We start from the raw sequence: 15,168 nt of genomic DNA, 5'->3' as shown, positions 1-15,168 counted from the left end.
TGCTTTATGTTATTATATGCAAATAGACCCCAGGTCTCCTGAATGCCAGTCCAATGCACTAGCCCCTGGCCCATGCTGTCTCAGACCTGAGTGAGTGCGATAAGAAGTCTGGTGATTGGCCATGTGTCCCATTTCTGCAGGTATGCTGACCGTGCCAAACAGATCAGATGCAACGCTGTCATTAATGAGGATCCTAACAATAAGCTGATCAGGGAGCTGAAGGATGAGGTCGCTCGTCTGAGAGATCTGCTCTACTCCCAGGGTCTTGGGGACATCATTGACAGTACGTACCTCTCCAGCCTCTTGGCTGGGACCGGGATTTGCTTAGGAGAAGCAAGATAGAGCTCTCTAAAATCTCAGTTTACTGGGGTAGGACAGGCTCAGCCATCCTCATCCCCACCATGTTGTTCAATGGCATTACATCACCAAGACATCTCTATTCCCTGACCTGTTGCTCCTTGTAGTTCCTCACACTGCATCTCTGCCACAGCCTGCTGGGAAAGTCCCCTACGACATCAGGGAGATGCATGCGATCACCATAATCCTGGGGACTCTAGCCTATGCCCCTCATGCTGACCATGAACCCTAGTCTCCAGCCCCAGGGTGGCTCCAGGGGTACAGGCTCATCCTCTGTGCTATCAGTCCCAGGACTCCTGTCCCAACAAAGAGCCAGTCTCAGCGTGGTGAGCACTCCCTGTGTTGTCCTCAGGGAGATGTCCCCAGGCTGGGTCAATGTACGGCCTTTTTTCTCAACCTGAGGGGCATGCTTCTCTGTTCCTTAGTCCTATAAAGATGAACCTATTCTTGTTCTGTTTTCTTTGTCTTTCTTCCCACTCCCTCTCCTCTCTTTCTCTTAGCTAACACTGCTTCAGGACGACCTAAATGTGTGTATTTCCCATTGTGGGTGTTCTATGTGCTTCACTGCTTCTCCAAGACTCGGTTGTAGCAAAGGAACATACATACAGCATGGCAAAGGAGTCCAATAGCCTATAAGCAAGGGCCCAGCTATGGGAAGCTTGTGTGCTCTCACAGCTGTGCTGTGGAGGTGTTAAGGTGGTCATCTGCTCCTCCCCAGCAGTGCCCTGCTACAGTGCTCAGCTTGAGAGCTGCCAGGACTTTGCTGCGACCAAGGGATGCACAGATCACTTAAGAGAATTGGTGGGCAACTGCCTGCATTGGCATAGTAACCTCTTTGCACAGGGAGCTCCCTTTCCTCATTAGAAGGCTCATCCTTGGCCCTCAGGTGCGGCTATCATGCTTGATGGTTCTCCCAGATCCACAAGCAAGGGGACCTCCACAGTGCCGTCTGTTGTGAGGGGGAAGAGGGGCGGGGATTGACATATGGCAAGGGCTGGGGAGGCCATGCACCAGTCTCCATCAAACTCTGTCAGCTCTGCACAAGAGGTAGTGCAGCCCCAAGCCATATGGTCCTGGGTGCTGAGCTGGGGAAGTCAGACTGAGGCTAGCCAGCTTCTCAGTCAGTGCCTTGGCTGGGCTTTGAGCCAATGTACTGGAGGGCCAGGGGTTAGCTGAAGAATTTGCCTGCATTGTGCTCTCCTCCAAAACATGCGAGATGGAATTGATTTTCTAAGTGAACTTCCCGGGCCTCTTTTCTCCATGCTGTAACTATGGTTTCTGCTGCTTCTGTGCTGTTGCTGCTTCTGCTGGGCTTGGGACTAGTACCGATTCCAGTACTGGTTCTGCTGGCAATACCCTAACTATGGGCACTAAGTTATCTGCTTCCCACCACTGATATAAAATCACAAGTGTTCCCAGTGACCCAGCATTGATCCTGCTGCTGGTTGTACTGGGACCAGCAGGGCTTCTGAACATGTGTTCCTAGACTTGACAAAGCGAACTGGCTTTTGCTGGCAGGCTGGGAGGCCCTGCAGTCTGTGCCTTGTTTGTAAAAGAGCTGTGAACAGTCCAGCTGACATCCCTGGTCAATGGCATAGCTAGAATCCCTGTCAGTTTGGCAGAGCAACAGCCTACAATTACCCTGCTATGGTCCCAGATGAACTAACAGCTGATGGGAACCTAGTGCAGGTAGAATGATCTCAGCCCATTGACTCCTGGGTCCCTTGGTCCATTGGGAACATACTTATGAGTCAGATTTCCTTTCCTTGTGAGAAGCTGGCCTGGATTTCTGGTCTCAGTTCATAGAAAATTAGGGTTAGAGCTCAGGAGGTCATCTAGTCCAACCCCCTGCTCAAAGCAGGACCAACCCCAACTAAATCATCCCAGCCAGGGCTTTGTGAAGCCAGGGTTTAAAAACGTCTAAGGATGGAGATTCCACCACCTCCCTAGGTAACCAATTCCAGTGCTTCACCACCCTCCTAGTGAAATAGTTTTTCCTAATATCCAACCTAGACCTCCCCCACTGCAACTTGAGACCATTGCTCCTTGTTCTGTGATCTGCCACCGCTGAGAACAGCCAAACTCCATCCTCTTTGGAACCCCCCTTCAGATAGTTGAAGGCTGCTATCAAATCCCCCCTCACTCTTCTCTTCTGCAGACTAAATAAACCCAGTTCCCTCAACCTCTCCTCGTAAGTCACGTGCCTCAGCCCCCTAATTATTTTCTGTGCCCTCTGCTGGACTCTCTCCAATTTGTCCACATCGTTTTAGTGGGGGGCCCAAAACTGGATGCAGTACTCCAGATGTGGCCTCACCAGTGCTGAATAGAGGGGAATAATCACTTCCCTCAATCTGCTGGCAATGCTCCTTCTAATGCAGCCCAATATGCCGTTGGCCTTCTTGGCAACAAGGGCACACTGTTGACTCATATCCAGCTTCTCATCCACTATAATCCCCAGGTCCTTTTCTGCAAAACTGCTGCTTAGCCAGTCAGTCCCCAGCCTGTAGCGGTGCATGGGATTCTTCCATCCTAAGTGTAGGACTCTGCACTCATCCTTGTTGAACCTCATCAGATTATTCTGGCCCAATTCTGCAACTTGTCTACGTCACTCTGGACCCTATACCTACCCTCCAGCATATCGACCTCCCCCCACAGTTCAGTGTCATCTGCAAACTTGTTGAGGATGCAATCCATCTCATTATCCAGATCATTAATGAAGATGTTGAACAAAACGGGCACCAGGACTGACCCCTGGGACCCTCCGCTTGATACTGGCTACCAACTAGACATTGAGCCGTTGATTGCTACCCATTGAGCCCGACGATCTAGCTAACTTTCTATCCATGTTATAGTCCAGTCATCCAATCCATACTTTAACTTGCTGGCAAGAATACTGTGGGAGAGCATATCGAAAGTTTTGCTAAAGTCAAGGTATATCACATCCACCGTTTTCCCCATATCCACAGAGCCAGTTATCTCATCATAGAAGGCAATCAGGTTGGTCAGGCATGACTTGCCCTTGGTGAATCCATGCTGATCACCTTCCTAATCACCTTCCTCTCCAAGTGCTTCAAAATGGATTCCTTGAGGGCCTGCTGCACGATTTTTCCAGGGGCTGAGGTGAGGCTGATCGGTCTATAGTTACCCAGATTCTCCTTCTTCCCTCTTTTTAAAGATGGCCACTATATTTGCTTTTTGCAGTTGTCTGGGACTCCCCGAATCACCATGAATTTTCAAAGATAATGGCCAATGGCTCTGCAATCACATCAGCCAGTTCCCTCAGCATTAGATCTGTCCCCATGGACTTGTGCTTTTCTAAATAGTCCTTAACCTGTTCTTTCACTACTGAGGGCTGCTCACCTCCTCTCCATGCTGTGCTGCCCAGTGCAGCAGTGTGGGAGCTGACCTTCTCTGTGAAGACCAGGCCAAAAAGCATTGAGTACTTCAGCTTTTTCCACATCATCTGTCACTAGGTTGCCTCCCCCATTCAGCAAGGGTCCCACACTTTCCCTGACCACCTTCTTGTTGCTAACATACCTGTAGAAACCCTTCTTGTTACCCTTCACATCCCTTGCTAGCTCCAACTCTAATTGTGCTTTAGCCTTCCTGATTACACCCCTGCATGCTTGAGCAATATTTTTATACTCCTGCCTAGTCATCTGTCCAAGTTTCCACTTCTTGTAAGCTGCCTTTTTGTGTTTAAGTTTCCGAAGATTTCTGTTAAGCCAAGCTGGTCGCCTGCCATATTTGCTATTCTTTCTGCACATCGGGATGGTTTGTTCCTGCGCCCTCAGTGAAGCTTCTTTAAAAAACAGTCAGCTCTCCTGGACTCCTTTCCCCCTCATACTAGCCTCCCAGGGGATTCTGCCCATCAGTTCCACGAGGGAGTCAAAGTCTGCTTTTCTGAAGTCCAGGGTCCATATTATGCTGCTCTCCTTTCTTCCTTTTGTCAGGATCCTGAACTCGACCATTTCATGGTCACTGCTGCCCATGGTTACTGCTTCTACTTTCCCTACCAATTCTTCCCTGTTTGTGAGATGGTCAAGAGGAGCATGGCCCCTAGTTGCTTCCCCTAGCACTTGCACCAGGAAGTTGTCCCCAACACTCCCCAAAAACTTCCTGGATTGTCTGTGCATCGCTGTATTGCTCTCCCAGCAGATGTCAGGGTGATTGAAGTGCCCCATGAGAACCAGGGGCTGTGATCTGGAAACTTCTGTTAGGTGTCTGAAGAAAGCCTCATCTACCTCATCGTCCTGGTCTGGTGATCTATAGCAGACGCCACAACATCACCCTTGTTGCTCTCGCCTCTAAACTTAACCCGAAGACTCAACAGGCTTTTCCCCAGTTTCATATTGGAGCTCTGAGCAATCATACTGCTCTCTTACATACAGTACAACTCCTCCACCTTTTCTCCGCACATTTTTGTATCTGTGCAAGGGTCTACTGATCAGTGCCTCCCCCTCACTCCCAGTGCCTCCCGCCCGCCGTGGATCAGCTATTTAGCGGTGTGCAGGAGGCGCTGGAAGGGGAAGGAGCTATGGCGGGGTGCACTTGGTGGATGGGGCGGAGTGGGGTGGGAAGAAGTGGGGTGGGGCGGGGTGGGGGCTTGGGGAAGGAATGGAGTGGGGGTAGGGCCTGGGGCCGAGCAGGGGTCAAGAACCTCTGGGGAAGGACAAAGTCCGTGCCTATGGACCTGAGGGCTACTAACAAATGTGTCCAGGTTGGAGGCCCTCTTCGTAAGCTGCATATGTGTCTCTGCGCCTTCTCCATGGGGTGTGTGAGTGCCAGCATGCCTCCTGGGGGCTGGAGGTTTGCCATAGTGTAGAGAGAGGGGAGCCATGAGTATCCTGGGCAAAAAAATTAAAAAAAAGTCAGTAAAATCTGGGCCCCCAACATGTGGCTTTAAGGGGGCCCCTCTTGGCCTGCCAGGCACTGTGCTGCTGCCCCTAGCCCAGAGTGGGCAAACTATGGCCCATGGGCCACATCCAGCCGGTGGGACAGTCCTGCCTGGCCCCCGAGCTCCTGGCCCAGGAGGCTAGCCCCCGGGCCCTCCCCTGCTGTCCCCCGTCCCCCGCAGCCTCAGCACACTTGCTATGCCGCTGGCGCAATGCTCTGGGCAGCAGGGCTGTGAGCTCCTGGGGCAGCACAGCTGCAGAGCCCGGCTTGACCTGGTGCTCTGAGCTGTGTGGTGGCAGCGGCAGCGTGGCCCGGCTCCAGCCAGGCACCACAGCTGTAGCACCGCCAGCCACTGGTGCTCCAAGCAGCGCGGTAAGGGGGCAGGGAAAAGGGCTGGTTGGATAGAGGGCAGGGGAGTTCAGGCTGGTGGTCAGGGGGCAGGGTGTGGATAGAGGGCAGGGCGGTTGGAGGGGGAACAGGGGGTTGAATGGGGGCAGGGGTCCCAGGAGGGCAGTCAGGGGGTAGGGGGGATGGATGGGGCGGCAGGGGGCACTCAGAGGACAGGGAGAAGGGGTGGTTGGATGTGGCAGGGGCCCTGGGGGGGAGCCAGATAGGAGGTGGGGGCTGGGCCACAACCCCCTCCCCAACCAGCCCTCCATACAATTTACGAAACCTGATGCGGCCCTCAGGCCAAAAAGTTTGCCCGCCCTTGCCCTAGCCCCTCACGGAGTCCTCTTTGTGGGCATAATCTGAAAGGCCAGATTCTGAGTGCCCTGCGGGTGGGGGGAGTGTGCAGGGCCATCCCACCCTCCCTGATACACCCACCCCGCAGCAGCCAGGCTGTGGTTGTGGAGAGCAAGGGGGCAAGGGCTGGCCAGCACCTCCCGGCCCACAAGGGGGTGTCTGATTGGAGCGGGGCTGCGGCTACCATCCTGCTCTTGGTGCCTCAGGTAGTTCAGAGTGGGGGAAGCAGAGGTTAAGGCGCAGCAAAAGCGCCAAGCAGCTTGATGAAGCAGAGTCACTTCTAACCGGGCATCATGAGGCAGATGGGGTTTTAATGGAGAGGGAACTGGCTGACTGTGCTGTGTTCTAGCCAGGCCCCTGAACAGGTTGCCATCAGAGCAGGTGTTGTCAGGACCAGCCTCCAAATGTCAGTGCGGGGCACATAGTGCCAAGACCAGTAGCCGCTGCACACTTGCAGATAGCGACTCCACAGAGAAGCCCCCACAGCCAGCTCAGAAAGCCAGCCCCATGTCAGTCACCCCGGGCCTGGCTTCCAGAGATGCAGAGTACCTACAGCCTCAGCTGGGGTCAAACTCAGCACCTCTGACAATGAGACCTCGCAGCTTTGGCAAACTCCCGCCCACTCTCGTATGCAGCTACCGCTGACCCCGTACCTGCCTACAGCCAGTCCTGGAAAGGCCTGGCAGTGCATTCAGCTGGCTTTTGGCCTGCCCTCTTCCTCAGGCATTTCATCAGACAGCTGGTGTCCAGTACATCTGAGCAGTTTTTAAACTAGCAGCACAATAATTCCTTCCCTGCTTTCAGTGACCCCGGACAATGCCAGATCTCCAACATTGCAGAGCTGCCTTTCTTACAGCCCACCTGGGCAGGCCCTCTCTCTCGCTCCATCACTTTCTTGGCTCTGGGGCCTGGATCCATGGCAGTCATTGCTGTGCACCACCGGAAGGGAAGAGACTTTGGAGGCTTCCATGAGAACTCCCCTAGAAGTCCAAGTGTCAGGCCAAATGCTAAATGTAGGTAGATGTATGCACTAACCCCAATGCAGACTCAACACCAGGCCATTATCAGAAACAACTGTAGTCACTAACATTAACCTCATCCTAACACATGAAAGGGGATCACGTATCAATGCTGATGTGGCATTAAGGTACTAATGCTTAGAACAAACAGCGCAGCTGCAGTGTGAATGCCCCCATGAGACAGTTTGTGTCGGCCCTCGTCACGTTCCTGTTTGCACATTGTCCATGAACTGGCCAGGATTCCTAAAAATGTGGTGGTTGTTATGCATCATAGTTGGACAGGTAAATTATATGAACGTACATCCGCCTACAGGCTGTTTGCCAACTGTCCCCAGTTCTTTTATCAGTAGGGCCCTACCAAATTCACGGCCATGAAAAACGTGTCACAGACCGTTAAGTCTGGTCATTTGAGTGCTTTTACCCTATACTATACAGATTTCATGGGGAAGACCAACATTTCTCAAATTGGGGGTCCTGACCCCAAAGGGAATTTCATTGGGGTTGCAAGGTTATTTTAACGGGGGGTCACAGTATTGCCACCCTTACTTCTGAGCTGCCTTCATTGCTGGGCAACTGGGGAGAGGTGGCTGTTGTCTAGGTGACCAGCTCTGAAGGCAGTGCCCTCCCAGCAGCAGTGTGGAAGTAAGGGTGGCAATACCATACCATGCCATTCTTACTTCTGCTCTGCTGCCTTCAGAGCTGGGCAGCCAGAGAGTGGTGGCCGCTGACTGAGGGCCCAACTTTGCAGGCAGCAGTGCAGAAGTAAAGGTGGCAATACCATACCATGCCATCCTTCTGCTCTGCTGCTGGTGGCAGTGCAGCCTTCAGAGCTGGGATCCCAGCCAACAGCCGCTGCTCTCCAGCCACCCAGCTCTGAAGGCAGTGCCACTGCCAGCAGCAGTGCAGAAGTAAGGGTAGCAGTACTACAACCCCCTCCCCCCCATAACCTTGTGACCCCTCCTTCACAACTCCTTTTTGGGTCATGACCCCTACAATTACAACACAATGAAATTTCAGATTTAAATAGCTGAAATAATGAAATTTATGATTTTTAAAACCCTATGACCGAGAAGTTGATCAAAATGGACCATGAATTTGGTAGAGCCATACTTATCAGCACTTGATGTGAGGAATTCCATTTGATTGGGCACTGGTCATGGGCTCTATTCTCTGATTGGATGACGTAACCTTTATAAAGAGGAGCCGTGGCAGAAAAAATCTTTTGGGGTGTTGCATGTCTCAGAGAGAGTGGAGGGAGCTCTCTACAAAGGCAGAGAGCAGGAGAAGTGCAAGATTGGGACATTTTCAGACTTTAAAGGCCTTTTCCCATCCTCTTTTGTACAAGAAAGAGCATTTGGCTCAGATTTAGAAATAGCTGTGGTCCTGCCTGGCTAAGGGAGAACGGCAGATTTGTGGGCTGTCTAACAGACTGATATTTCATTTTCTTTTGTCACAATCGCATCAAGTGATTGTTGCTTCTTGGCTCCCCCATATCTCCCTGGTGATGGCTCTCCCTATGTCAGCAGCTCTTTGGTTCCCCGCTAACACTGTGCCATTGTGGCCGGTGCTATGTGTAGTGGTTCCATAGGGAAGATGTCCTGAGGTACTGTCACCCCACCACTATTCAGCCTCAGTCTCTGACTGCACAGCAGGCACCTTACTCCTTGTTCTGGGGCTGGATCACATGCACCAGGTCCCCAGGCAAAGGTAACTTTCCGTTACTTCTACTTCTCCAGCCCCTCACTGAGTGATGATCACTCCATTTGGTTGGCTTTTTCACTCCCTTAGGCTCTCCCTCCTGCCTCCCAACAGCCTCCTGCTCAAAGACACAAACCTGTTAGATATGGGGCAGCTGCATGAGCTACCCCAGCATGAATCATCTCATGCTTTCCTGGATTCCCATATTCAGACTAATGCTCAAGGGAACAAAACACCAGTCACTTAAATATTCTTGGGGAAATGAACACAAACCAACCCAGCCAAGGGAAGATTGAGTCATGGGTCAGGTTTTGAGGAGAGCCACCATTGTTGTGATAATATCTTTGGATTGTGGTAACTCCTAGGAGCCCCAGTCATGGCCCAGGATCCTGTGATGTTAAGCATTGTACAGATCCAGCAGTTCCCATTGTGACACTCATGGCCAGATTTTCACAAGAGAGCAGCACCCAGTGCCCTAGGCTCTTCTGAACATCAGGCCATATTGGGGCCAAAATGGCAACTGGAGTCTTCTGCCTTGTAAGTGTGTGCAGACTCACCCCTGCGGCGCCTCCTGCTGGTTGTCCTCGGGAATTAGCATCCAGCCTCCGGAGCACCCTCTTCAGTCCGGTGTCTCGCCACCACTGCTGGCCCCCGTGTCCCTCCCAGGACCCCAGTGCCCCTTTAATTGGGCGCTGTCCCCTGGCAGTACCCCCACAGTTCTGGGTCTCCCCCTCCCAGGGGAACCCCCACCCACTATCCCCACTTCGCCTCAGTCTTGGCTACTGCCCAGTCTCCATCTAGCCCCCATTCACTGGGACAGACTGCAGTATAAGCCACTCATCACAGGCAAGGGGGTTCGGACCTGCTGCCTCTGCCTCCGCATGGGCTGCCCCGTTGCAACCCTGCACCTATTCAGCCTACAGTCAGGCCTGCAGCCTGGGGCTTTCCAGGCCCAAGCTCCCAGCTCTTCTGGCCTTTCCCCAGCCCTGCTCCCAATCTAGATGTCTTGCTTAGGTCCCTGCAGCCAGGCCCTTCTCCCTCTACAACCAGAGGGAGACTTACTGGGCTTCTGGCTCACAGCCTCCTATAGGGGCCAGCTGGGCCTGATTGGGGCATGGCCCCAGCTGAACCTACTTTCCCCCAATCAGCCCAGGCTTCTTGCCCCAGTCACAGCCCCTCTCCTGGGCTGTTTCAAGCCCCGCAGGGCAGGAGCGGGTAACCACCCTGCTACATGCCCATTTAGCCATTAGCCAACCCAGTCATGAGTAAGCTTTCCTGCCCTCTGCCTGGCTCTCTACCTGACAAGCCAGGGGACATAATGGGAGGGAAGGGAGGCGAAGAACCATGTAGCAACAGTTAGCGCGGCTGTTCTGGATGTGGTGTGAATGCTCCTTCTGGCGGAGAGATGGTGTGAGTGCCTCTAGCCCTGTCACTGGCACATGATGCTGTGTGTATTTCTGTGTTTTAATTTCTAGCTTTCTGCTCACCACATCATGTCACTTTTTCCCAACTGCCTTTCTTTTCTCTATCTTCCTTTTCCTTCTTCCTGTCCACGTGTCCATCCCTCCCTCTTTCCCCCTTCCCTGCCCCATAGACATGACCGACTTTGAGAACAATAATGGTAACCGTAGCCTGGCAGAACTGAGTCAACGCCCTGACAATCTCTCCACAGTGACCAATGCCTTAGTGGGGATGAGCCCGTCCTCCTCGCTGTCAGCCTTGTCCAGCCGAGCTGCCTCTGTCTCCAGCCTCCACGAACGCATCATGTTTGCTCCAGGCAGTGAAGAGGCCATTGAGAGGCTGAAGGTAAGAGCCTGACGATGCTGACATCATGCTGTATTGAGATTAGCGGAAGATGAAACACACTTGATCTGGCAACATCCATTTTATATCCCCATGGTGGCATTTGAACCTGCGGATAACAACTGTAACAGCCCATGCTCTGCTATTATTATTTGTGCACCTCCTAGATTATCTCCTGCAGCCTCCTGCTTCTTATGAAGTAATGAAATCAATTGAGAACAGCAAGTACTTTATTGTCAGGGACACTTTGTGGAGTCCATGCCCCCAAGATGACCTTTTGGAGATTTCCCCACAGGTTTAGAAAGCCTCCAGAAGCTCAGTTCTTCTTCGAGTGCTTGTACATGCCATTCCGAGTTAGGTGTGTGCACACACTGAGCATCACTGTTGGAATTTTTTCCCTAGTGGTATCCGTTGGGCTGGCTCTGGCGCTCCGTGGTGCTGCGCGCTCATAGTGCCAGTATAAGGGGCCGTGCTGAGCCCGCGTCCCTCAGTTCCTTCTTACTGCCCGTGACTGCTGTTGGAACTCTCCTCTCTGTCTTGGCAAAGTTTTTCATAGTGTTTTTTTGCGTAGTTTTTATTGTAAATAGTTGTTAGTTAAGTAGTTCATGTAGTTTTAGTAAGTTTAGTATAGGAATTAGGACACCTCTCCTTGTCTGGAGAGGTGTTCCTCCTTCTGGTTGCTGGGGCATGCCTTAGTCTCCAGGGTTTAAGCCTGGCCCCACCTGTGGGAAGCCTGTGCCCAACAGCAACCCTCTCTTGAGCTGTCTCAAGTGTTTGGGATTGTGAGAAGGATACAGAAAAGGTCGCTGCCAGATTTGTCGCGAGTTTAATCCCACACACTCAAAAAGTCTGGGGAGCGAGACTGAAAGTCCTCCTGATGGAGGCAGTATTGAGACCCGCCTCGGAGCTGGCGCTTGACTCAGCATTGAGCACATCAGCTTTGGAGTGCAGTGCACCTCTCGCTGCTAGGAGCTCGCAGCATTGCTCCTCATCCCCAGTGCCCAAGAAGAAGCATTGCGGGCACGATGAGAAGAGCTGTTCTTCCGCACCAAAGGGAGACAGAAGGGTAGACAAGTCAAGATCTGCAGACAGGGATAGGGCAAGACCTGCACCGCATCACTCCCACTTTCTGGCACCGTAGCAGCTGCTGAAACTGTCACCTGCGCCAGCACCACAAACCCTATGAAGGGAGGTGCAACCCCCTTCCCACTAGCATACAGATTAGGAGGCTTACGCAATGGCTAGCGACTTGCTAACTCTGCCAGTACTGGGTTCACCAGGGGCACAAGAAGCGGCATTGCAGGCACCGCTTGCCAGCTCTGAAGCATCGACCAGCTTCAGGTCGGTACTGAGGCCGCTTTCTAGGGGAGAGCCTTCCCTAATCACCTCTCCTGAGGCATCGCCACAGCCTTGTTTCCCAGCTCTGGGAGGATTGGCACCGCCTTGGTCCCCATGCTCCTCCTCCTCCTCTTCCCCTTTGGAATCAGACTCTGGTTCCGGCTCCTCACCTCGCTGCCACTGCCGAGGCCACACCCATCGCCCACCGGCATTGTCGGGAGCTCTGAAAGCCATGATGCCCTAGAACACTTGGCCCATGGAGTCCGGCACTGGTACAGTGGCCTTTTTGGAACCTGTGGGGGTTTTCCCTGGATCACGGCACTAGCTGTAGACACTCCTACTCAGTATACTCTGAGAGTAGGATGCCACTGGTACCACATCGGCGCCTGTCACTGGTATCGATAGTGGGACTGGCCTGAGCTCTGCACTTGGCACCAAATCTGGAGCACATCCCAGTACCAAAGCCAGTATCAAGGCTGGTACTGATGAGCGCAAGCAGGCTTCCCAAGGGGAGGATATAGTGGCGGCTATGGCAGTGCATGCCTCCTCTTTGTCTTCACCTGATGATAAACTAATGGTGAAGGGGACATCCCTGCTTCAGGATAATCTGAGGACCCCCCAGGACTTATTAATCGGGTGGCGTCCAATCTGGGTCTGCAGGCAGAAGTTGCCAAGGAGCCTTCTGACAGCTTCTTGGACAATTTATCAGCAGCGATTTTGTGTAAAGGTTGCTCTCCTCCTACATGAGGCCATTATGGGACCTATTAAGACTCTCTGGCAGAACCCAGCCTCCTACTGCTAAGAGAATGGAGTGGAAGTACTTTGTGCTAGCCAAGGGTTGTGAGGTTTTTATTTTCTCACCCTCCACCCCCGGATCACTTGTTGTGGTGGCTGCCAACAAGAGGGACTATCAGGGCCAGCCAGGGTCTGCACTGAAAATGAAGGAACCCCTGAAGCTCGACCTACTGGACAGGAAAGCCAACTCCACCAGGGGGGCTTCAACTTCGCATAGCAAACCAGCAGGCACTGCTGGGCCACTATGACTTTAACATGTGGGAAGCAATGAACAAGTTCAAAAACAGACTTCTCCATGACAGCCAGCAGGAGTTCTCCACCCTTGTGGAGGAGGGCAAGATGGGGTCCTCTCTGCAGGCAGCACTGGATGCCATGGACTCTGCAGCTACATCTATGGCCACAGCAGTTACCATGCACAGGATCTCATGGTTACATGGTGCCTGCAGGAAGTACAGCAGACCTTGCAAGACCTGCCTTTTGAGGGGCCATCACTCTTTTCAGAGCAAACTGATGCCAGACTGCATGGCCTAAAAGATTGTAGGGTGACTCTGAAATCCCTGGGCCTGCATTTTCCAGCACAACCCAGGAGACCGTATAGGCCTCAGTATTATGGGCATTTCTATGCCCAGCTAGCCAGGCATGATCAGCGGAGAAAGAGGAATAAGGGGTTTGGGCGCAGGCCACCTCCGCCATCTTCTTCCTTTAGAGGACCCTCTCAGAAAGCCCCATGTCACGTGGTATTCTCAAAATACTTGTTTTGATGAATTGATCGAGGACAGCCTGTCAATTCCTACTCAGGATCCAGTCACCCCTCTCTTTTCTGAGGGCCTGGTGTGGTTCACTTTCAGCTGCTGGGTTTTGAGCACAACAGAGTTTTGTTAGAACCTTCACTTTATTTCTACCCCATCTTCCCACTCACCTTCCCCGTTCCCTTCAGGGACCCTTCTCATGTTGTTCTGCTAGAGCAGGAGGTGCAGTTTCTCCTTTGGGTGGGAGCTATAGAGGTGGTTCCACTGCCGTGAAGGGGGAAAGGATTCAGTTCCTGGTATTTTATGGTACCCAAGGCCAAGGGAGGACTCAGACCCATTGTAGATGTGTCAACTCTCAACCACTATCTCAGGAAGCTGAAGTTCCACATGGTCTCCTTGGCATCCATCATTCTGTCACTGGAACCAGGGGATTGGTATGCCACCCTCAATTTAAAAGACTCCTACGTCCACATCTCGATTTTCCATGGCCACAGAAGATTTCTGAGGTTTGTGGTGAACCAGGATCATTATCAATTCATGGCCTTGCCTTTTGGTCTCTAGGCCACCCCATGAGTCTTCACCAAGTGCATGGCAGTTGTGACAGCGTTTCTGAGGAAAAGAGGTGTCCATGTGTTCCCATTTATCGACTGGCTCATCAAGGACTGGTCTCAAGCACAAGTGGAGTCTGACATCGACCTAATACGGTCGATCTGCCAAGTGTTGGGTTGTCTCATTAATGTGCAGAAGTCAACCCTGACAACTATCCAGAGAATAGAGTTCATCGGGGCTGTGCTCAACTCCCCGCTGGCAAGAGCCCTCCTCCTGGAGGAATGTTTTCGGGCAATTTTAATGCTAATTCATTCCCTGCAATCACAACCGATCACAACCATCTGGCTTTGCTTGAGCCTCCTCAGACACTTTGTGCACTTATGTAGCGCGACACGTGAGGCTGAGACTCAGACCTCTCCAAGCCTGGCTGGCCACGGTGTACTGCCCTCCCAGGCACCACTTGAACAGGGCAATCCTGGTGCCACCCCCCATCCTCCGCTCCTTGACATGGTGGTTGGATCACCGGACGGTCTGCGAAGGGATTCCCTTCACAAGACCCCAGCCATCTTTTCATCTGCTTTCCAATGCCTTGGCTCTGGGCTGGGGAGCCCACCTGGGACACCTTAGGACTCAAGGTCTGTGATCCAGGGAGGAACTTTCTCTCCATATCAGCATCAAGTTGCTCAGGGCAGTCTGGCTTGCTTGCCAAGCGTTCTTGCCCCACATTATGACCTTGACAGCATCAGTTCTCATGGACAATACATCAGCCATGTATTACATCAACAAGCAGGGCGGGACTCGTTCTTCCTCCCATGTCAAGAGGCAGCTGATCTATGGGAATTTTGTATCGCCCACACCATCGAGCTCAAAGTTTTATATCTGCCAGGGGTTCAAAACCATATCGTGGATCACCTCAGCAAGTCCTTCTCCACTCACCATGAGTGGTCACTGCACCCAGATGTCACAATGGATATCTTCCGCAAATGGGGGTTTCCCCATATAGACCTATTTGCCACCCACATGAACAGGAAGTGCCAGCAGTTCTGCTCCCTGAGAGGTCACAGTCCTGGGTCAATCACAGATGCTTTTCTGCTGCCCTGGTCATCTCATCTGCTCTACGCCTTTCCACCCATCTCGCTGATCTACAGGGTGCTGACAAAGATCAAGCGGGACCAAGCTCGAGTCATACTGATAGCTCCAGCGTGGCTGTAACGGGGTGG

General features: G+C 52.5%; 1 protein-coding gene across 6 annotated transcripts in view; it reads left to right on the top strand.

Moving 5' to 3' along the window:
• KIF1A (kinesin family member 1A) overlaps positions 1-15,168 on the top strand; it is a 192,140-nt gene that overhangs the window by 81,222 nt on the left and 95,750 nt on the right. For all 6 annotated transcript variants that reach the window (XM_045029643.1, XM_045029646.1, XM_045029644.1 and 3 more), the window contains exons 13-14: positions 141-283; positions 10,387-10,520. In XM_045029643.1, coding sequence (XP_044885578.1) covers positions 141-283; positions 10,387-10,520 — 277 coding nt within the window. The remainder of the gene's footprint in view (positions 1-140; positions 284-10,386; positions 10,521-15,168) is intronic.

This window comes from Mauremys mutica, chromosome 9, assembly GCF_020497125.1.
Source record: "Mauremys mutica isolate MM-2020 ecotype Southern chromosome 9, ASM2049712v1, whole genome shotgun sequence".
Lineage (NCBI taxonomy): Eukaryota > Metazoa > Chordata > Testudines > Geoemydidae > Mauremys > Mauremys mutica.
The sequence above is the reverse complement of the archived record's forward strand: the minus strand, read 5'-3'. Positions and strand labels throughout refer to the sequence as shown.